Source organism: Pezoporus flaviventris, unplaced genomic scaffold (assembly GCF_033815535.1).
Source record: "Pezoporus flaviventris isolate CSIRO_AGI_PZ_B2104156 unplaced genomic scaffold, CSIRO_AGI_Pfla_v1 ptg000013l, whole genome shotgun sequence".
Taxonomy (NCBI): domain Eukaryota; kingdom Metazoa; phylum Chordata; class Aves; order Psittaciformes; family Psittacidae; genus Pezoporus; species Pezoporus flaviventris.
In genome coordinates this window covers 3604634-3628144 of record NW_026892561.1, presented here as the reverse complement: position 1 = coordinate 3628144, position 23511 = coordinate 3604634, and the positions used below count along the sequence as shown (strand labels likewise).

General features: G+C 39.5%; 1 protein-coding gene across 4 annotated transcripts in view; it reads right to left on the bottom strand.

Annotated features, from left to right (window-relative positions):
* Positions 1-23511, bottom strand: part of TTC39A (tetratricopeptide repeat domain 39A) — a 45480-nt gene that overhangs the window by 2331 nt on the left and 19638 nt on the right. For 2 of the 4 annotated variants that reach the window (XM_061451248.1, XM_061451247.1), the window contains exons 6-17: positions 21180-21244; positions 18656-18755; positions 17782-17847; positions 11987-12095; positions 11240-11307; positions 11050-11109; positions 10132-10293; positions 8234-8325; positions 7111-7231; positions 4706-4817; positions 2106-2220; positions 1304-1420 (exon numbers count right to left, since the gene is read on the bottom strand). In XM_061451248.1, coding sequence (XP_061307232.1) covers positions 1304-1420; positions 2106-2220; positions 4706-4817; positions 7111-7231; positions 8234-8325; positions 10132-10293; positions 11050-11109; positions 11240-11307; positions 11987-12095; positions 17782-17847; positions 18656-18755; positions 21180-21244 — 1187 coding nt within the window. Of the gene's footprint in view, positions 1-1303; positions 1421-2105; positions 2221-4705; positions 4818-7110; positions 7232-8233; positions 8326-10131; positions 10294-11049; positions 11110-11239; positions 11308-11986; positions 12096-17781; positions 17848-18655; positions 18756-21179; positions 21245-23511 lie in introns of those variants that run through there. The other 2 variants (XM_061451249.1, XM_061451250.1) reach the window with 2 other exon arrangements.

Below are 23511 nucleotides of genomic sequence, written 5' to 3'. Positions count from 1 at the left end.
ATGTTTAAGTGCTGTTGTCTACTGGTGCTTTCTTTAAGCCAAACACCTTCCTGTGAGGGGCCTGTGGCTTGAGCCACACACAGTTGTCAGAGGAGAAGTGCAATGGATGAGCAGCAAGCGACACAAGTACCAGATGGAACGAGAAGCTCTGCATCATTAGTTTCTAGATCTCTTCTTAAGAGAGATTCAAACACAGGAAGTGAGGATGGGAGGAGACTCAGGCTTTGAGGAATGTGAAACCAACTGGAACACTTTCCATTGCGTTTTGCTAATGTAATTTTTCCTCTTCTTAGTATCTTCCAGGAGTCCACAGAGAAGCAGGCTCACAAGCATGGGAGATTAAGAATTGTAGTAATTTAATTTCTGTGCTGACAGGCTTTTGGCACAGTCTTTGGTAGGCCGATTTCCCCACTCTGTTTTGCACAGTGGATTGACTTGGACAACAGCTCAACACAAAATCTCAATGTGACCTCCCTGAAACGTGGGGCCAGGCATCGGTTTTGTAGCTGCTCACACCTGCGGCAGTGACTGGTGTGACCCTGCACTTGGAGAGATGCAGACATCTGGACTCATTCAGGCTCCAGGCAGAGGTGAACTGCCCTGGTGCAGAATGATTGAAGAAGGTGAGGGTTTGTTTGCTTTGGATTCCCTTCTCTTCTTCCTCTTTCCCTCTCCAAATTTTTGGCTCAGCAGAGAAGTAGAGGCTCAGAAAGGGCAAACCCCATATTTTGTTAAGTTTCTAATGCAGAACATAAATGATCAAGTCCAACCACTCCTGGTACACCCACTCTAATAGAAAAATCAATCACACAAACCAGGAAAGCAGGTGTTTCAGTTGCCTTTCGGATGCAGATGAAAGAAGACAAAGATACTAAACACAACCTGAAGCATTATCTTAAATGTATTTCATCAAGGAAAGAAAACAGCAATGCCAGCCATCAATTTGAGTAATGCTGTTTTAGCCATAACACAGAGCTTTGATGTAATTTAATACATCTTTTATGAATAAATAAATAGACTACAAAGATTATTACATTTTGTTACACATGGATTATTTCTTAGGGAAGCCTTTGACGTTCCTAGTAGCATCAAGTTTTTTTTACTCTTGTCAAAATGGACAAGCAAGTCACGGACTGAGTGATCAGATAATGCCTACCACTAGAAAGGTCCAAAGCATGCATGCTTCCATTGAAAAATGAAACGACGAGTTTACATGATACTAATGAAATGTTTCTCCTTCCACTAACCAGTAAAACACCATACTGACCCATCAGACATCAGCACAGGCTTTTCACTTGCTTACTTTGCTCTTTCCAGTAGTTTTATCGCTTCTTCTCTTCTGTCCTGGTCTAGATACAGTATTGCCAGCTCCAGCAAGGCATTTGGAATTAGATAATGGTCATATTTTATCTTCTTCTCACTGCATTGGAAAAGAAATAGCCTCACGATTTCGAAATGATAAATTGCTTCCCTCATTTAATAGCTCCAAACACAAGTACATAGAGATTAGCTAAGGTCAGAAAGCAATCAATCCCTATTACAACACTTGCCATGCTTTCTATCTAGAGCTAACTTCCAGGTAATTAAATGTGTATTTTGCATAACCATCCTACACAGTACGTTATTTCTCAGGATCACATAATATTGCCTTCATTATCAGGGAACTATTAGAAAGGATGACAATGTCCATGTGAACTGACAAAAAGAGATGCTATTGATATATAGAGGTTTTAAGTATAATCATGCTGCCACCTGTCTCTGCAGACTTCATCTGGCTTTCTGGATACAGCTTCTTCATGACTACTAAGGGGAAGAGGGTAAAAAAGGGAAGTGTTATCTCAAATATTTAATGCACCTATAGTCTCCCAATAGAGGAGAAAATATCTCAGTAAAGAGAGCAGATCTGCAATCCTTCTTCCATACTTGGCTAAAAATGCTGGCAATTAAAATTGTGATTCCTTGATATCCAAACAACTAAAATAAATATGAAAGATGCTGCAGTCCTTTCTTTTCTAGTTCTCCCACAGTTGCATCTCCTCTTACTTGAAATGAATCGTTACTGAGAAATTCAAGAGCCCTCCCGTATGCTGGGTATGAGAACTTACTGTAAATAGATGTAATTAAAATGGTCTTCTGCTTCTGAGATCTTGCCCAAATGCTTGAAGCACAAGCCCTTTAACAGTTTTATCACACACTGGTCATCTGCCAATAATTCTGTAGCTGCAACATGAAGTAAATGGTACATTTTAAAACACTCTAGAGCAGCAAAGACTTTCCTACCTGTATAGAAGCTTCTACATAGGTAGGTGTTAGAACAATCCATTTATTGGAACATGGGACAGAAAGAAATAACTGGTCAATTTAGTTGACACAAGCATGCATCAAGCTTTTCATACATAGAACAAACTCTGTCTAACAATTCTTGGGCTGTTTTTTCCCTCCCTAATCCCACTGAATCCCACTCTTTTCCCACAATCTTATTGTTCTGACACCTAAAAACTAATTTAAGGTGGTCATTTTGTAAATATTGAGATCCAATTTATAATCTCTTAACCTTATGCCTCTATTGCCCTTTAGTATCTACAGCTCTTCTCTTTCCTTGACTTCTAGTCACATGGCTTATTCATATGGAAGTGTTTTATCAATTCTCTGCCTTTTAATGGCTAAACAGAAACATTCACCTCTTTTTGAGTTTATACTTTGATTGTCATTCTTACCAGCCTTACCAGTGCCTAGTTCAAAGTCATTACTATCAACGCCTTTTCTCCATCAGAATATTCTTGCATAGTGCTTTTCAAAGAACACATCTGGCTTTCCTGTAGCTGTTCCGTACAGGCAGCTGTGAAGTTCACAAGCAAAGTCTCCAGCTTGCTTGCTCATTTCCAAGTCATGAAACACAAACTGAAAAGAATTTCTGCAAAATGTGTGATACTGCATCTCGTGCAAGCCAACGTCATCCAGTTTTCACTGCTTTAAACCTTACCTGGTTCTTTCTCTGTTACTGCAGCTGATTAAATGCTGACACACACTGCATGAAGCAGCTGTTTTCCTTTAGACTAAGCAGTTGGAGGCCTTGGTCACACAATTGGAGTCACTTCTATTGACAAGTCCCACAGAGACCTCTACATATGTATGCCACCAAAGCAAACCCAAGGGAAGATGCCCAAAGACTATGCAGCAAACTAACTTAGAAGGAACAAGGAAGAGGGCAAAAGCTGACATACATTATGTGCACAGTGAGAGACTCAGGGCCACAGAAGAATTATTTCATACGAATAAAATAAAAGCAGATCAGTTGTCTCTTCTGGATAGCTGTCTCAAGAACACATTCACATGCATGTGTTTATTCTATTACAACATAAACTGCCCTGGATTGTTTAAGCAAACATTTAGGGACCTATCCTAGATGCGAATCTGATATGCATAATTGTATTTCTAGACATTAATTCCATGAACAGGCTTCCTTTACATCTTATATGATATAACACTACTAGGAGCACATCCTCAGATTCATAATACTTGAAAATACTTGAAAATGCAATAGTTTAGCCCCAAACACTGTCAAGAAAGCTCAAGGAAACAGCAAGTCACAATTTGGAACAGGTAATACTTTAAACTGTTGGCATGTTTAAAAACAATCCCACTTTGATTACAGAGTTTCAAAAACATGAATCAGCTTCTACAACCCCCTGCAAAAACCTGGCCTTATCCCCAATTTACCAACTACGGAAAAAAGGGAACTGAGAATAATTCACTTACTCAAAATACTGTAAAAAAGTGGGTGACAAAGAAGGTGAAAGGGTCAAAAAGCCTTCCTCTAAGATGTCACCTCCCACTGAAAATACTCTTCTTCAATTAATTAACAAGGAGATAGCTTTAGCTGGTCTTTCCAGCAACCCTTTAAAATACTGTGTAACGCAATGTGTACAGGAAGACAAAGGTCCTAGAAAAGGACTGCAACGCAGTGATTTAGACCGCACTCCTTTGTCAACAGGGGCTTCATCCTTTTGCAAGAAGGTAGTATAGAATAATAAGATCAAATATTTAGCAAGGGAAAACTTTGTGAGGAAAGCTGTGCAGACTGCTTGCTTTCCCACAGGAGTTGGGAAAGACTGGCAAGAAATAAGCATCAATTCAACTTTCTCATGGAAGCCTAATTAACAGACTGACACAAGATGTGGTAGCAGAGCCTGTTCCAGTTCAATACCATCTTACACTCATTCACAGCGCAAAGGAAGCTCAACCCTGATGTGCCAGGTTTCTATAGCATACTGTTGATACACAAATACCACTCAGCCCAAGGTCATATCATAAATCAACAGCACTTTTAAAACAGAAGACCAACTGATCTCCTATTTATCCTTGATAACTGTATAATAACAATACAGTATCTAAGGATAACAAAGCTTCATGATTGTAATCACCTCGACGCATACACTGTTTCGATCTAGCAAAATAAACAGTCCTTTTACACATGTCAAACTATTCCTAATGGATGGAAAATCACTTGCTACTGTTGTAAGTTATTGCTGCATTAAAAAGGAAAATTATTACTATCTGCATAAACAGTTTATGGTTTCATCACCTATGTTCCTCCTACGATCAAATTAACTACTACTGAGTGTGTCTCTATTTACAGATAATATCTTTAGCTATTGCACTCTGAAATACCCTTTACAAATGCTTAAACCCTACCACTGATTACCTGAACTTCTTGCCAATGCTTCTTCTGCTTCAATTAGAGTCCCTAACATGCCTTCTGTTAAGTTGGGACATTTTCCAATTACAGCATAGCCATTCCAGATATACATCATTTCCTAGGGACAGGGAGAAATGACAGCATCATTAGTTACAGTACTGGATAAATGCAGTTATCAAATACTTTACTTTATCCCTGTATGAAGAAAAAGTTAGAGATTCCTTAAATAAAGGGTTAGTTTGTCAAAACACATTTTCGTTGCAACTGAAAACTTATTACATTGGATTTCAGAACAAATCAGCCCTGGAAGACAACTACAGAACAATTTCCTACACACAGTGCAAGAAGGATTGCTTGAACAGACTACAAACACAATGTCACTTATGAAGACAAGTACCTTAAAACATTCATGGCACACAGCTAACTGTCCCTTGATAAAGCTCTCCTCTTGGTTTTCAGTTGCATCCTAACCAGAGCAGTAATAACTAACTACAATGTATTGCTTCCATAGAAAATATCTGAAACCTCAGAACAACAAAGCAAAACAGAACAAAAAGAAAACCACCCCTCTAACCTTTAAGCCGAGCTCCAAAGAAACCAACAGAATTTTAGAGCTGAACTGTAAATCCCTTAAATTCCTCAGATTTGTTTGATGTTCCCATAGAAAGTAACTCCTTTCTTATTCATCTGTTCTTAGGGTAAATGGTATTAAAAACTTAGGTTTTAACAAATAGGTTTAATTCCTATTTGTTACTGGGGTTCTCTCTTAGATTACATCACCAGACCAAATGTGCTCATTGCCACTAGCAATCACAGAGTTAAAAGACAGAAACAGACTGCTCCTCAGGACAAGATATTTATTCTATTTATTTATACAACCTCATCTGTATTTGATCATTTAAAGCCTTCCAATAAAATTTCTGCACAGAATAACTGAGCTCTGGAACTGCAGTACCAATAGCTGACAGACTAGAACAGAATGAAACAGCATGTTAACCCCAGTCACTGTTGCTTTCACCATCTGGTCTCTATCAATTGGAAAACCTGTGCTGAACCTACTTTATCTAGTGCAGACTTGTTAACATGGTTTTGAAATGGGAGCATTCAACCTACGTTTACTGCAGGCTAAATCTCTGCGCTAAGACTTGCTTGAGGACTTGCTCCTCTCAGCAAGTCCTTTCACAGTGAAAAGAAAAACGCTAGAGATGAGATTCTGCACCCAATGCCACATCTTCAGAGCGCTTTTAACTGTTCAGCTGCGGCATCTGCTGCCTCAGAAATGCAACTGCAGCAGAAGCAAAGGACGCAGTGCCCAGCTGCTCCAAAGAGAGTTTAGTACAGGCACCTGTTCTGCTAAAATCCCATTGGAATAGCCCAGCCAAACCCCTGGTGTGTACACTTTTGACTCTGCAATCTCTGAAACCTGAAAGGCAAATCAAGGTAACCTAATTATTTCTCTCCTTGCAGCCTCAAGACTTGGTGAGAAGTGGCCCCTAGTGAATACCCACGCTATGCAGTAACAACTCTATTTCTTCAAGCAGCACCCTGTCACATTCCCAGCTGGTGGGCTGAGAAATGACTACTCATTGATGTCTCCAAGAGACTCTTCTTGTTGAGGCGCTTTCTTTAGGACTATTTACTAATCACCCATCTGTTTCTCAAACACAACATCTCAAAGCACTGCAATGTTAACACCACTGCACTTGGCAAACCTCCTTTTGTGTTCTTTTACGTGTTCTTTGCAGGCAGGTTTTTTAAGTCATTATAAGTGAAGCAATGGGTTCCTTAATGCAGCTGTTCTCATCCGGTCACGGGTATGTGGCCAGCATTATAGACAAAAAATAGGGAAAGAAGAAAGGCAGAAAACCACTGCATACTGTTAAAAGTGGCTAAAGGATCTGGTTGTTTCATCCTGGCACCCGTGAGTTGCTCTGCAAAGCACCGAACTGCAAACATTCAGGGACACATTAAATTGATGCTTATATGCAGTTCCCAATTCGTGCATTGTTTCCTTGATTCCCCCTCCTCCCCCTGTAACTTGTACCTTAAAGTCTTCTTTTAGCAAGCCTCAGTAAATGACACGTGACAGAAGAGACCCAGGGCAAAGTTCCTCAAAAGGGAATCAAAAGAAAGCTGCTAGGAACATGCTAGTCTATGGCTGGAATAATGAGTTACACATGCAACACATTTACGTGTCACAAACAACTGGATTAGTTCCCTGTGGCTGGTGCATGCCCCAGTTTTACAGCATTCCTCGCATTCATTTGGCTTTGCTTTGGGAACATTCCAGTCTCCTGCAGAGGTTTTACCTTAGAAACATGGAAAGATACTATTCTAATTATCTTGGGTTTATTTCCATAAATTAAAAAGATGTTAATAAGGCTGGGGTGGGGGATACAGTTCTAACTTACCAAAGGTGGAACGGGCAGAGGAATGGGGTTTGGAGAAAGATATCGTCGAGCTTTCCGAATGGCAAACTTTTCTGTAGGCAGAGATTTCCCTGCAATTTTCAGTTTCAAACTGGGAACAATCCTAAAAGTTTAAAGGAAAACGTAAGGAATTTTTCCTGAGAACCTTTGGGGAAAAAAATCTTCAAACTTAAACAAAAAAATCAAATCAAAAGACATTAAAAAAGCTCCTGAAGACTGAAGTACTGCTACCTCTGGGGAAGCTGAGCAATACATATTCACAAAAGCTGTCTTTATGCAGGGCACGAATATCTCTAGGCTTCCTCTTTAATCAAGCAGGAAGAAGAGGGACTCTTCCCCACCCAAAGAATAAATTATATGGTCCACCTAACTAATAAAAGGCCCATCTCTCCCCATAGACTAAGGAAGAGGCAAGCTAGCTTTTGTCAGTGTTCCTCTCATAATCCCAAATATCACACCTATTCACTTTGTAACGGTGCCAGAATCCAATGAAATCTGCTTGTAATGAATATATATGGAAAACCTGAAAGAAATATCATTACCAGCCACAAAAAAAAAGGTAATATTTATATAGAAAAATTGCAAACCCCAAAATAATCAATTTTCTTTACCCCAGCAAGATTTAGGCAATTTTGATCTTAAATTACAAGCAGGTTAACTCACTGTGTTAATAATGCTTATGTTCACTTGCGCATTTAACTCCTTCATATTCTTTTCAGACTCAAAACCCCAAGAATCAAGTTCTACTGCTGTCTCCATGAAGAAGGCACACATCTTGTAGAATAATCCACTGAAAGCTTTCATATCTTACATGTAATGTTGATTAAAGGAAACAACTGAGAAAGAATGTGAATATTACTTGCAACAGCAGCAGCCACTGTATGGCTGACAGACCTGATTTCTATCACTAAAGCATTTCCAGGCGAGGAGAAAGCTCAGGGTCCACTTCAGTCTAAGGGAATGTTTAATGTTGCAATTTCTTAACAGTCCAATGCTATTTGGCAGATCTTCCAGACTACACAATGAATAATCTTGCCTCTCTTGCTCCAACGCTGTGACATGAAGGGATAGGAAACTTTCGTAACTGGGAGTTAGCAAATTTTACCTAAATAATTCAACTTCGCTGTCTCCAAAAGGGCTGCAGTCATCTGGTCCAAACATACTGAGATAAGCAGCTTTCATGTAAATGTAAGTAGCCTGCAAATGCAACCAAGAATATACAGAAAAGTGAATTTACAGCATCACCATTATTGATATAAAGCATAAAACAGCAACAAAGAGGAAGAAATTGCTGCTTCTGCTCACAGATGGGATCTCACCAAATTTTAAGCAGGAGATAAGTATTTTAGGAAATGGAGTACAGGGCTGTTGGTTTTTACCATGGACATCTCTGTTTACTTTGTATCAGCTTATAGTTTACGTCCACATTCCAAGAACAAATATCATGCTGGTGAAAAGGTAAGAGGGGCCCATGAAAGCTGCTAATACTCAAGGATCACCTCCTCCAAGCTCAGGAATGATGCATCCCAACGAAGAAGAAGTTAGGCAAAAATGTGAGGAGGCCTTTGTGAGTGAACAAGGAGCTCCTGAACAAACTCCAGCACAAAAAGGAAGCCTAAAGAGGGTGGAAGCAAGGACCTGTAATTTGGGATGAATACAGAGAAATTGTCCAAGCAGCCAGGGATCAGGTTAGGAAAGCTAAAGGCCTGAGAGAATTCAGTTTGGCCAGGGATGTCAAGTGCAACGTTCATAGAATGATTCCATGAAGGGTTTCATGATTTCATTAGTTATGAAAAGTACTGACTTCATAGGGATTCCTGAACAATCATACATTCAGCAACAAAGGAAACACTGAAGGAAAACAAAGCAGCAGAGAATGTTACAACTCTCACAACAGTAGAGAATAACAGTTGGAGAGTTCTTGATTACTGTTTAAGGAGTATACAATAACCGCAAAATTCAGGAGTTTTCTGGAATATTCTAAGATGTGATTATTTATTTACACTGGAATCTAACAGTGCATGTACAAGACCATCTTTCATTTAGCTCATGTAGTTACTAGTTTGCTACTATCACATTGCACTGTAGATTATATATGAATAGAAAGCATCTTCTCTAAAGCCCTTGCAACGCAATCTAAAACTTTACACACAATTTAAAAGGACACATGCTAATATTAATCCCACAGGATGTTAATGCTTTTAAGCCAGGTGGTGCACCTCTGCCTGTGGGAGTTCTGTGGGAGCTATTCAGAATAATGCACCCAGCTGAATGTGCTGTTGGAGTCCCCAGGGGCACAGGGAGTCCATACTGCAGTTTTCACCTAAGTGGGAGTACTGAGAGACTTGATCTCACCTGTCTGCTTGGACCTTACGTTGGCTTTGATTCCGCTTGACCAATACATACAATGCATGGTAGAAAAGTAGAGATACCCTCCCTATACACATAGCCTGACCACATTAAGAAGAAACAACCAACCAATGAACCACCTACACCCCCAGCCAGACTTAATCCCTTCTGACAGATTTCCCTGGGGCTCAGGGGAAGACAAAAGGAGGATGGAAGGTTCTGGATGGAAGAGCTTCTCTCTTTCAGACACACAAGGCAAGGCGCCTCTTCTAATTACATTTATTATCCTGGAGGCACCATCATGGCTACTCTTGCTCATCACCAAAAGAGCTTATTTCCATAATGCACTGAAAGAAATGGCAACTTGTGCCACTAATTGCAATGTGCTGATGACACAGTCAGTACACAGCAGAACACCTTTAACAAGCTGTTCTTCATCTACAAGTCACACCCAAAAGATTTCTGTCTGCCCACAATCTGGTCAGATTTGAATGGTTGCAATTCACATTGTTCAGTAAAGCCACAGCAGATCAGGCTTTGTTTTACAATCTTTACCTTCAAGGCTATAAAAGCTTGAAAGCTACAAAAACTTAATCTGATTGAAAGTTAATAGATACCACAGGGCCTTCCATTCTCCTGTTTTGTTTAACTTACCTTTGACCAAGTGTTTTCTTTGCTCAGCAGGTCCGCATAGAAGAAAGCCATCTTCCACTGGCGCTTGTAGGTGAAGCACCACATGAGCTCCCAGTAACACATGTGATGAAACTGCTTCCAGTATTGCTGAGCCTCACAACATTCTTCATACCTGTTAACTGCCTGAACACAGAGATTTCCAAACGCTGCTTTAATCATGTGTAAATGCACATACACCAATGCTGTAATAGACATTGGGGCACCACGATCTGCCAGCATGGCTCTTGCAACTTCCAAATTAGTAAAAATCCAGTATTCCCCAAAATCACATCTGTTGGGTTCACACAAGAGATTCATGCATCTACAGCCGTTCTGGTGTTAGCAAGTCTATCCCTGGCACAAACCTCCCCTTTCCTGGAAGTTGTATTAAGTTTTAAGCACAGGCAAAATGAATGTTCGTGTCTAGGGAAATTAGGAAACTAAAGGCAGAGGACAGATTCTCAGCTGACGTTTATTGCTGCAGCTCCAAAGATTCCAAGGGAGCTACCACACTGCATACCAGCTAATACTCTCAGAATTTTCTGGACATACCTTCTTCATCTCCTTAATTCTTTCAAGTCTTGTATGACTCTCCAAATCAGACTGAAGGCAAACGATTACCACTGGATATTATTAATGGCACAACTCGATTCAGAATAGGAAAGACAGTGAGAAAACTGTGCCATTAATACTGGTGGACTATATTATCACTTGAAACTGAGAAGGGTAGCAAAACCAGCTGGTCAAACAAGGCACTCAAAATAGCTGTAATTCATAGTCTATAAACTATCCATAGGCAAAAGCTACAGGAAGCATTAGCCAAAAAGGAAACACTGTTCCTGGAGGAGTTTTTCTAAAGCTTTTGAAACTTACTTTCCCAAGAGCAAAAAGATTACTTACCGCATCAATATTACCCTTTAGTGTTTCTATCCTGCCTGCAAAAAACAGGAATATGGCTCCCTGTAATAAATAATAATAAAAATACAAGTATTCTACAACAGTTTTCAATCTGACCACACAGTCTAGATCTTTGTTGTTTGGCAAAAAAACATTGAACAGTCACACCAAATTAAATAATGATTCATTTTACCTTTGGATAGCGTGCCAAGTAAGGCTTGAGTAGTCTTTCTGCCTCCTCTACATTTCCTTTTCCTGTCCCTAGAATGCATAAAAATGCAAGTGATAATAAATAGTAAGGAAAACAACAACAAAACAAGAATGCAAGGTACCGATTAGCCATCCTCATCTGGCCAACATGTAAGTCCTTTCTCAATAAGTAAGGCATAAATACAGGTTGGAGTTGACTAAAGCCAACAAGCAGGAACACCTGAACAACACTGCGTTTAATGACTTGAAAATCCACTTATGCATAGACAAACACATTTTGTAGAATGCTTTAGCAGGAGATAACAGGGAGATACATCTCAGTGGGAAGCTATCACCTCCCAGAAAAGTTAGGGACAACATAAACATGAAGAAAGTATTTGGGAAGTTATCACTCACAACCATTATTTTAACTTCCCCAATAAAGTACCTGAGTACTGAAGACAGATTTAATGTTCTCAACTTCTTATGCTATCCCCATTGTCTCCCTTCTTATATGTGAAACAAACCTCCATCTTGAAGATTAAGACATTCTCTTCAATTCAGTATTGTGAATTATAATATATATTGTGAATTATAATATATACTGTGAGTTATATATTGTGAATATATAATAATCACTATTGTAAAATTACCCACAAATGAATTACATTTAATCTGGTCATGAATCACTTTTTTCCCCTGTGTCCCACAAGAACTAATCAAAACCAAGAGTTATTATAAACAATCTTACCTAACACAAAGGTCATGAAAGTATGATAGCAAAGCAACAGCATGGTACACAGCACCGACCTAAAGCTGTATGATGATGCTCCTTCTTGAAGCTGCAGCAGACCATGCTCCTGTGAAAACAGAGGTGAGGAGGACAAAGTACTGGACAAGAAACAAAGCTGTGTTTTGCTAGCTTAACTTCTGCAATATCAACTAGAAATTGCTCACTCACCAAAATCCCAAAATGCACTGACATACACTGCTTACACAGTGATCAAAGACAAAAATACACATATCTAACAGGATTCTACAAAGTTAGCCTGAAAAACGTCTGATGACAGAGCAGCAACTTGGGATGTACTGCATGGTTAATGTAAGAGAATGTGAGACAACTTATCACCACCATCCAAGTGCTGCTAAACAGCAATCCAGAAACAAAACCCCACAGTTTTGAAAGGCAAGGCCAATAGCGCATATCACCATTGTGCAGCCTATCCATGTTTGTTGTTATTCACTGCAGAAGCAAGTTCTAGATATCAAGAAAAGAAATAAAATCTGCAACTAGCAGGACAAAAGATGACAGAGCAAAAGGAAGTTTTTAAGCATGCCAAGAACAAAAGGAGCTTTGCAATGATTCTGGCCCACTACTACAAGTGGAAAAATATGATGAAAAAGAATATTCTGTTCCCTTTGGGAAGAACTAAAGCAATCAAGTATACAGTGTATTTATATTCAGTGAGAGCATGATGGATAACCAGCTTTAAGGATCCAAGCTCCTGAGGCCACAGCATTCAGCAGCCCATTCTAGAACTGGTTCCATGAGATCAACAGCATGAATATATATAAGGAAGAAGTTCTTTACTGTAAGGGTGGTGAGGCATTGGAATGGGGTGCCCAGGGAAGTTGTGAATGCTCCATCCCTGGTGTTGTTCAAGGCCAGGCTGGACAGAGCCCTGGGTGAGATGGTTTAGTGTGGGGTGTCCCTGACCATGGCAGGGGGGTTGGAACTTGATGATCTTAAGGTCCTTTCTGACCCTAACTATTCTATCATGATTCTATAATATAAATATGCAAAAGTATTAAGCATGAGATCTGCCTACTAGTAAATATGTACAGTGAGACATCCCCTGTGTGCTGGGGAAAATTCTGTTTCAAATTTACACTCTGACTGCAATGGAAAGTTACTGGAACACGATGTATGTGTCTATAAGGACATCCTTTCAAACCAGCTACACTATAAATAGGGACCCTGAGGGATGCCTATTGGAGCCACTGTGGGAGGTATCAGAACAGCACTCAGAGCATCATCTCAACACAGATTTTAATCTTTTGTTTGTCCTTGACAACAGAAGAGTGTTACATTACCTCACACTTATTCTAATTTTCATCATACATGAATTTCTTCACTTAACTAGTGTGGCTGTGTTTTCACACACATACAGCTGCTTGGTGGGGTTTTCCATAAATCTCAGTTTATTGCATTTATTACAGGGAAAGGTAATTAACAAACATATCTGCAGGTCAATTAGTGCAACATTTAGTCACAGCAAAATAATGACAATACTAACTTGCATGTCACTTCAGAAGAGATTAAAAGCTAGCAAAATCACTACTGAAAATCAGAGACAATAATGGAAATCAAGCACTCTGCAAAATAAAGCCAACTGCAATTGCTGCAAAGAGCAAAAGTTTGATTGATACAGATAAGTAATAAAATATGATGCATTCAGCTTCTTTAAACTGCCCAGATGAGACCCACAAATATGTGGATTTTAAAACCCAGCACTAGAGCACTGCAAGGGAGAAGACAAAACATTCTATGGAATGAATTTTGGCAAAAAAAATCCCAAAGTAGATTTCCAAAGTACATTTTTCTGAAGTGAAAAATCTTCAGGCTGGATATTCCACTGAGCCTTTACTGACATCAGTACCAGCACTTAACAGTGTTTACAGTCATTATCTTCCACATAATAGAAAAACACATAAAAAGAATGCTGATCACATCTGTGAATAGCACTAAGAATGATACAGAAACAATTTTTATTACTCATATGGAATAACGTAATAATTTGTTGAGTTGATCTCATGTATTTTAGTCTCAAAAATGTATTTTAATACAGGCAAACACAAAGTTATCATCTCTATGAACAAAGAATGCAACCTGAACCCTCCTTGCGTGGGACTTCATCCTGGAAAGCAGTCACTGTGAAGTAACCGGATTAAGAACATTGTCCATTCATCAGAAGGATGCAAACCTGGCACACTTGACCCTAAAGCTGAGTAGTTGCACAGGTATGGGAAACTCACCGAGCAAGTTAGTTCTCTCTGTGGTATGTCCATAATCCTGTTTTGTCCAGCACAGGTATTAAAGAATGCTTACTTTTCACTCTGCCACTTGAATACCCCAACCTTTCTATATTAAAGTTACAATATAATCAGTCTGTAAAAGAGAAATCTGGAAGGTGTTGCTATTAGTACTACACATCTGTGTATAGAAAAGGCTGCAACAAAGCTGCTTTTCCTCAAAAAAACCCTTGCAAACTGGTTCTGTTATGATGAGATCCACAGAAAAGCGAGATGATGGTGTTGCTGCTTAAATTGTTTTAGATACCATGCTCAGCCAGCCAGCCTCCCTAGGCTCCCTCTGTGGCTGTGGACTCAGAGGTACTCCTCCAAGGAACAATTCAGCATAGAAGCCTAAGGTCAGGCATGAATCACCTTTTCAAGCACCTACTCTTTCTCCATAGGGAGCCTAAGGAGATTAGCCAGCAAACCTAATCAGCTAAGAGAGGTGTCATGAGCTGGGCAATACCTCCATGTAATACTCGCTGGGGATCAAATGAGTATCTCAGAAACAAATCACAGGCAGCTACTACTTGAGCCTAAGGAGGAATTCTGTATGCAAACTACACTCCCTGGTGCCAGTCACTAAGTGAGTATATTACATTTAATTGTTAGGACACACCTTCTAATCATAAATAACCCATAAATATCTCCCACACCTATGCCACAGGTGGTATGAGCAATCCCAGAACACCAGGAAGGAGCTTCCAAACAAAAGTCTATTACAGGGCATATTGCTGCAATATAAAACAGATGTTGAGGCAGTAAATTCTCGTAATTTCTCCAAAATATTTAAATGACATTAACACATTTAGGTTTTGTTTTCACAGAAAATGTAAGTTACTCTGAAGGGAATTAAGGTATAAGGGGTAATGGGTTAAAATTTAAACAGGGGAAGTTTAGATTGGATATAGATGCCCCCATGGCAGGGGGGTTGAAACTAGATGATCTTAAGGTCCTTTCCAACCCTAATGATTCTATTATTCTATGATTCTATAAGGAAGAAATTCTTTACTGTGAGGGTAGTGAGGCACTGGAATGGGTTGCCCAGGGAAGTTGTGAATGCTCCATCCCTGGTGGTGTTCAAGGCCAGGCTGGACAGAGCCTTGGGTGAGATGGTTTAGTGTGAGGTGTCCCTGCCCATGGCAGGGGGATTGGAACTTGATGGTCTTAAGGTCCTTTCCAACCCTAACTATTCTGTGATTCTATGATTAATGTGATCCAGTACACTAACTCTCACCTTCCTTCGCAAGTTGCTCATAACATCCCACAATCTCTTAATTCCCAAGACTGCCACTACACTATGTTACACTGGTATCTTACTGATTTGATCCTTGCCCCAGGACATCCAGTGCTCTGTCATTCAGGACTCCCCATATGAGCAGTGGGGATTCCTCCTAGTGAATACGGGATGAACAAGGACAATGCTCAAAATCATTATCAGACAATGCTGATACTGATTCATGCTTATTTTAGCTGCCACTGACTAAAATCCATCTACTTTTCTGATGTGAATGCTCTTTAATGATATTTTGAGATCACTCCCTTTTAATTATGGATCCTGACAAGGAAAGCAAAGCAAGGTCATGTCCCATGACCTGATCATTTTACTGCAGGCTTAGCAAGGAAGATGGATACTAATTAAACTGATAGACAGCACATTTGAATGTAGCATTTTAGATTTAGTCTTCATTTAAAATGTGGAGAAGAGACCAAGACGCAATTCAAAAAGATGCTTTAGTGACGAACTGGAACCCAGGTATTACAAACTGACATATCAAAAATATTCTTCAGCTCAGCTGCTTTAGGAAAAGTGTCCTCCCACATCAAACAGTACAATTTGAAAGACAGTGGTTCTATCTGAAAGCTTTCCTGCTCTGAAATCATGCTGTCATCGACCCCCTGACAAATTGCTCATGTCAGACTTCTTCACAGTTCAGCAGCACAGTATTTGTAACTGCCTATAAAATAAGAACGAGAGTAAATATTTAGCCTGAGACCAGGCAGAGGAGTCAGGAAGAACAGTTCAGTGCTTACATGGGAGATAGTGCAAGGACTCTTCTGATCTCACATCAGAAGTTAGTTATCATTAAACACAAAAAGTCCAGATGGAACACGTGCCCCACTTACTGCCCAGTGAGTGAGGAAGGCCAGCCTCCCCAGGACAGTGTACCTGATGGTGTGTTCCACAAACCTCTGCCCACAAAAAACTTCTTACAAAATTGGGCAAAACTGCATTGAACCTAAATGCCCAAACACAGGTCCTATGCTATTAAATACAAATAAGCCCGTATTTTGACTAACGATACAGGGGAACAGAGCTTAAACAGAGAGACAAGCACAACTGGCACCTGTTGGACTGGAAGGGAACAATCATGGCCTCAGGCTACTTTTATACTTTCTTGATCTTATCCCTACCTACTATTTTGAGACTCCAGACTGCTGTTAAGTTGATCATGTTGTCCACAGTGCCTACAAATGGCTTTGGGAGTAATGAAGCTTTGGGCATGTCCTCATTTACTATCAGACACGACATGTCTGAGAGACAAGAAGAGTCCCTCGGGGTAAATCTGCTGGCTCCAAGGCAGACTGGTATCGTGGAAGATATCACAATGCAATTTTAAATCCAGTTCTGATAAACACATGACCCACACCAAAAGCAAGGTGCCTTCCAGTGCTCTGCACTTCTCTCAGATAAACTGTAAACAGCTCAAGGCACTAACCATGGCTCTTTTGTCTCTTGCACAATCTGATGCTCACCATGAGCATTTAATGGAAAAGATTTAAAGATCAAATACAGACATATTCTAAACTCCTTTCCCTCTCCTCCTCTGTCACTGTTTCTTTTACCTTCCAGACTCCTGCCTGTACTGCAGGGGACAGCTTCTTGCAAGCTCTGGAAAATCACCACTCAAAATGATTGAAAATGCAATTTCAATTCTGCTTTTGGCTTTAGACATCTGACTCACCAATGGTAAATGCAAAAAGACCTTTTTAGGACGCTAAAGTAAATGCTCATCAATGAGCTTTGATCAACATGTTTAAAATACTCCATAATTTATGGTGTGCAGACAGCAGGGTTTCACTTAGATTTATGATAACATAGGTCATGCTTCAGTGAGTTATTAAAAAGACTGGAATAGGAGCTGACTCATCAACACAAATATCAGCCCACTCATACCCATACAAGAAATCCCAGGGCCAAAAGAAAACATCACAAATTCAATTAGAGGGACAATTTTCATCTGCAGTAATAAGAGGAGTGTTCAGCAAAGTGTTCTCGGAACCCTGCTGGTACATGAACTGCTCTTACATTTCTAGGAGAGAAACAAGTTGGCTTGTTGTCGTAACTGACATATAGAACTATTTGATTTTTGCCTCTACTGAGCTAACATGAGGAAGAAGAGAGAAGCTCCTGTCTCAGTTCACAATTTAAGAGTGAGAGGAATGTACCAATACTTAGTTCACATTTACCTTGTTCCCAGAAAAACCAACAAACTCCAGCAATCTCAGTATCCGTGCAGGAAACATGGACAATGTCTATGGAAAGAAATGCAACAGTTATGCAGTAATGCACTGTATGCCTCTCAGCTACCCACTGTCCCCTACAACTTTTCCAAACACTGAAATTACCAAAAACATCTTTATGTCTGACTATTTTCTGGCCAAATATGCACACCTACTATATTTTACATACAACTTAAACAAAAGTACCTGTTTAATATAGGGAACCTGTGTCTCCAAGATTGCTTGCACAGAAATATGTTTACACGGCACTTAGTAACTCCAGTACTTCTTGGATGCTTCAGAAATACTGCCCTGCTAACAGCCAAGTCCCTGGTTGCTTCCCAAGTGCCAGTTAAACAGTACATGGAAATCAATAAGCACAGGCAACTGCTGCTTCTGAGCAAGGCTTCTCCTGGCCCCCATCCTAGTTTGTAACTTCTCATGAGACTATAATACCTTTCCCTCCAAGCACCTCCCAGTCACTGGTCACTTGGCTAATGATCACCTTTACTGGAAGCTGAGCTCAGGCACTCAGCTATATTCTCAAAGAACATGCCCTTAAACCCATATCAGATGAGATAACTTCTTAGTTGATAATCTCCCCATGAGGATGCACAAGTGGGTCTGCACACACAAAGCAGTGCTGCCCATGCTGCAAGTAGCAGTCTATTTCTAAAGTGTACTACTGTCTGACATTCTGAGACCAGAGATGAGGATCCTGTGTCAGAGCACATCCTATAACCATACAATTAGTAACAGTGATGTTCACGGAACTTCTTAGGTGTTAAGAATCATTTTCAGGAGGCTGCAGGACTTCAAGAGAAGAACTCTTGGTACGTACCAGATTAAATGCTCCAACTCCAAGTTTTACACCTCCCTCAAAATGAAGATGGTTCTCTCCTTTGACATAATGTGGAGACTGTATGAGACTGTCCAGCTCCCTGCAAATGCACAGGGATCTGTTACATTGTCAATAAATAAAATGATGGATTACAATTCAGAAAGAAAGTAACCCAGTCACCTTGAATTACACAGGCGTTTAAAGTCTGTCATCTCACTCAGGTGAACAAACATTTTGTTGGCTCTATCCACAAATCATTTCTGTCACACTACCACCAATTCAAAAATATATGGAGTCCTGGAGATTAATTTCTGTCAAACTGACATAGTCAATTTGCAACCACATTTCTGCCTGAAAATGTGTCAAGAATGGCTGCTGGGAGCAATATAAACCTCTACTAATATGAAAAGAGATGATGGGGCAGTGTAGGAGAGTGAAATTTAAATTAGCAAACTGGATCTGAGTTTCACTAATCCCTGAAGGTATTCCCTTCTTCCTCATGTTCACTGAAAAGAACATTTTATTATATATAGGAAAACAGTAAGAAATATTTTTAAAAGGGCAGGTATATTCGAAATTACTTTTTGCTGATTTTTCTACCTTTTCTAGGTCTCAGCTTTGTAGTATCCCTTTACTTCCCTGTGCAATCCAGATGGATTTGAACCTGTTTTGTCTCCAAGTTTTCTTTAGCTATGTGTTTTTCACGCTATTGTTTTAGTTCATTTTGTTAATTGCCAGGAGAAGGAAAAAAAACCTTTTTTAATGGCAGCCACATATTTGCATTCAGGCTCTCATGTTTTTATCTACTGCTTGTTGCCAGCAGATAAAGCAATATTTGTTATAAATGAAGTTTTACAATGGACCTGCATTTAGAGTTGCCTTCAACCCACACAACTATGGACAGTCATCTCTCTCCCTTTCAGTATACTTATGGAGAACCTGGACTGGATGCTCTTTTGTATCTGCTAGATGTGACTTTTTGTGGCTGAGTCCAAATTTCAAGTCCTACAATGCAACAAAATATGATGCACATTTAGCTTTCATTTCTTCAAATTATTCATACAAGCCTGTATTACTGTGAAAGTTTTCTTATACTCTTATTCACTGACAATAAGCAAATGTTTTAACCTGAATGACCATTTTAGCTCATTCCATCTTTTTTTACAGTGTATGGTAACCTTTCCTCCCTGAAAAGGACTTGTAAATTGATAAAAATTGTATTTTTGCAACCTTTATTCCTCCTGTCTTTTAATGGTTCTTGCTGCAGATTACCAAACAGCAACTGCTAACAGTGGCAAAAGGAAAGACAGCTTCTTATATGAAAGCTATGTTGTAAACAATACTGATCAATCCAAGCAAATAAAGTCTCGTTTCCATATTCCAGTGTTTTCTCTGTAACCTGTTGCACACACTCTTGCCAATGCTGCAAACAATTCTTTCTTCCCACATCAAAGGTACAGTCCAACAATTGTAACTGCCAACTGCACATACAAACTTCTCCTTTGTTAACATACATGTTTTAGTACAAAGCAAGTTGCTATTAGCATTCTTTCGAAGACCACCTAAGAACCACTAAATTTATAACACTTTGTTTTTAAATATACTAGAGCTGGTCTTAATTTACTGAGGCACAACTGAGTGTGCTGCCCAGTTTAATGTAATTTTTAGGATTTACTACTGCACTTCAAAACCTTTTGCACATGTTGAAAGTAGCTCTCCCCAGCTTCCTGGATGAAAAGAAATCTGCTTAAGTACGTGTTTTTGGCTTGTAGACACTGAGTAATAGGCATGTTGTGAGTTCAGATAAGCAGCCCTGCTTATCATTTTCAATAGCATGCACCTTCAGAGTAGAACAACTGTCATACTTAACCAGATTAAAAGTCCAGCTAAGCAAATAATTCACTCAATGGCATATGTTTGGAAAAAACATCATCTAGGAATTGACTGTTCAGGGACTTCATGACCCAGAGAAACTGCATCTGTTTTACTATGGTAACTAGCCCCCATAAGCCTATTTCCTGTAAATTTGTTTAATCTTTGTTTGAAGCCCTTTATACTTCAATTTATTGTCTCTTCATTTTGTTTTAGTTTCATGCATTTATTATGGAATTACTTCTGCTTCAACTACTGCTTTTGAATGTTCCAAAAAGCCGTAGCTAGAACTACAAAGAAACGCCATTTCACATGCCCAGTGACTGCGAGACATCAAAACTGCACTATGCTGACACACACCACTATATCATTTAGAACAGTCATTTTTTGACATAATTTCAAGTATACAGTACTTGAAGTAGGCAAAACTTGGGAGTTAACAGGGTTAGGGTCCACTATCTTTACAATACAAATCAACCATAATATGGTTTGTCATGCAAAGGAGGAATTTGGGCTGAGAAACCCTATAGACATGGGGCCCATAATAAAGGCTGCCATGAATACCACAGTAATTATTTGTGAATTGGACAATTTGCCCAGCAACACTTTATAGTGAAAGAGTACACTTCATCACATCAGCACTCCGACTCACCTGTATGTTTGGTAACTGTTTCGGACTTTGATGCCTCCTTTAATGAAGCTAACCATATTCTCATCCTGTTAGAATGGAAACACATTAGCAACATGAACTGTAAGCATTATAAGGGGCTTTCGTCTTCTTCATATGAGCACATGCCTTAAACATAACCATCATGACACAGACCATGCTAGTCTCTGAGAAACAATACAGGGATCTAGGATTTCCTTTCTATGTTAAAATATTATTTATTCTGTTCACACATATGCAATTCATTTTGATGCCTTCTGTGATTAGTTTAGCCCCCTGTAACCTTTGGAACATCTGAGTTTGGATTAATGGACACAGTTACTAAGCTAATGAATGGTACCTAAGGTAGTAAGAATTTGTGGCTTTCAAAAAATAGCTGTCTCTCATTTGTCCTTCAGCACAGTTGAGATGTGAACATTTCCTGGCTCAACATCAGATACAAATAACAGCCTGTCCTACAGAGTCTAAAGAATATGGTTTTACATCCTGAAAAGGAAGCAGGGTAAGTAGAGTTATGCTGGATATGCTCTCTCTGGTCTGAATACTCAGGTATCTATGAGATCCATACTAGCATAGTAATATGTTACATTACAAACTGTAACAAACTGAGAACTTGCAGCAAAGCGTGTCTGGGGGACCATTAGTTTACAGCTATACTCCAAAGAGAGAACTCTTTAGCCTTGTAACTTTTGGTGGCAGTTTCTTGCCTCACTCATCAAATATAACCTGTCATTCTGGTTTGTTTTGATACCTGCTATTAGTTTGAGACTGGAAGAATACATGTGTTTTAGCAGACGGGTTTTGTGATGGTATTTTAAGAGGCTGTATGAAGCATTGTGGGGAATATACCATAGATTAGATGAACATCTGGTAGTTTTGCTGTTATTGTTAAAGAAACAGGGCCCAACTGTGCTCACTGACATGTAAACAAAGAGACAGAACCTGCCTCAAAGTGCTTTCCATCTGCTGTAAGGAAAATAACTTGATCCAACCATCACAGCTCAACTTCTTCCAGACTTTGCTTTTTATGACCTACCATAGGAAGCCTGATGGCTGGAACTGAAGGGCAGGGGCTTACTACTCCTGCAGCTTGCAACAAGACCTGTGTCCTTTAAAGTCATTCTTAAGCAATGTTATTATGATTGCTGAGGACAGAAACTATGCACCATAAATGAACATATAATTCCTGAGGATACATCCCCACACATGTGAATCCCAATCACAAGTAAAAATCAGTTTTTAATTAGCAACTGGGGGGGGGAGGGGGGCTGTACTGCATACCTAACCATAATTAAAGATTCAGTTATATTTTCCTTTGAATGGCAAATTGAAAGAGGAAACAAGATGGCTCTCAAATGCTTAAATTCAGAATACTCATTATACCAACAACAGAGATAACTGACATGAGAATAGTCCAGCCCTTGAAAAATCCTGAGACTAATTTTTCTGTGTTTTCAACTGGATTTGGTCATTTTTGTTAAGCATCACGCCTAACCCACTGCAACAGCTGTTGGAACCAAGTGCCTCTGTTTAATTCTTAAAACCTGTTCATGAAACATTAAACACAGAAGAGGAAGCGAACAGACATTCTTTGCGCAGAAGAGGACAAGAAATCATTTTCTTACTCTCAAATCTCTCATGTATCTATGAACACTTTTAAAAGCAGATATCTGCTAAAACAGTGCTTAAAACCAAGAGACACTGAATTAAAACACTCCTTTCTTACAGACACAACGAGTTCTGAAAAACCTTGCTTCCACAGCTGTCGCAAACTGTCCCCAGTGCTAAAGGCTACTCAAACCAAAGGAATATGGAAATAGAGAGCTACACCGTGGCCATTTCAAAGTCCTGCATCTTACCGTGAAGTCACCATCATCAGCACCCTAAAAGTCTTCAGGAGAAGCTACTCTGATTACTGGTTTTGCTATGAAGCAATAGTTTCTAGAGGAGGGGCATGACAGGTCACTGAAAAAGGTTACATGGTTTATGTGACCTCAGTCAGAGCCCATCTGGCAGTTCCCAAACACTATAAAATCACCACCTGGATTTCATTCTCTATCAGCATCTTCGAGCCAAGTAGCAGAAGCCCTTTGTGAATGTGACTTTTATTGTCCCTTTTGCACAGATGAAGAGATCCCACTGTCATATAGCAAGTACAGTCACATCAAGAAGAAAAATCAGTTACTTCAACTATGATTAACAGTTTCAGTTGCAAACCTGAGCCCAAGTAAGTACTGCTAATGTTGAACCAGCAAACAAATCAAGCTTCATTTGTTTAGATAGATAAAATTCAAAGAAGAGGTAGAGCTCCCCTTCT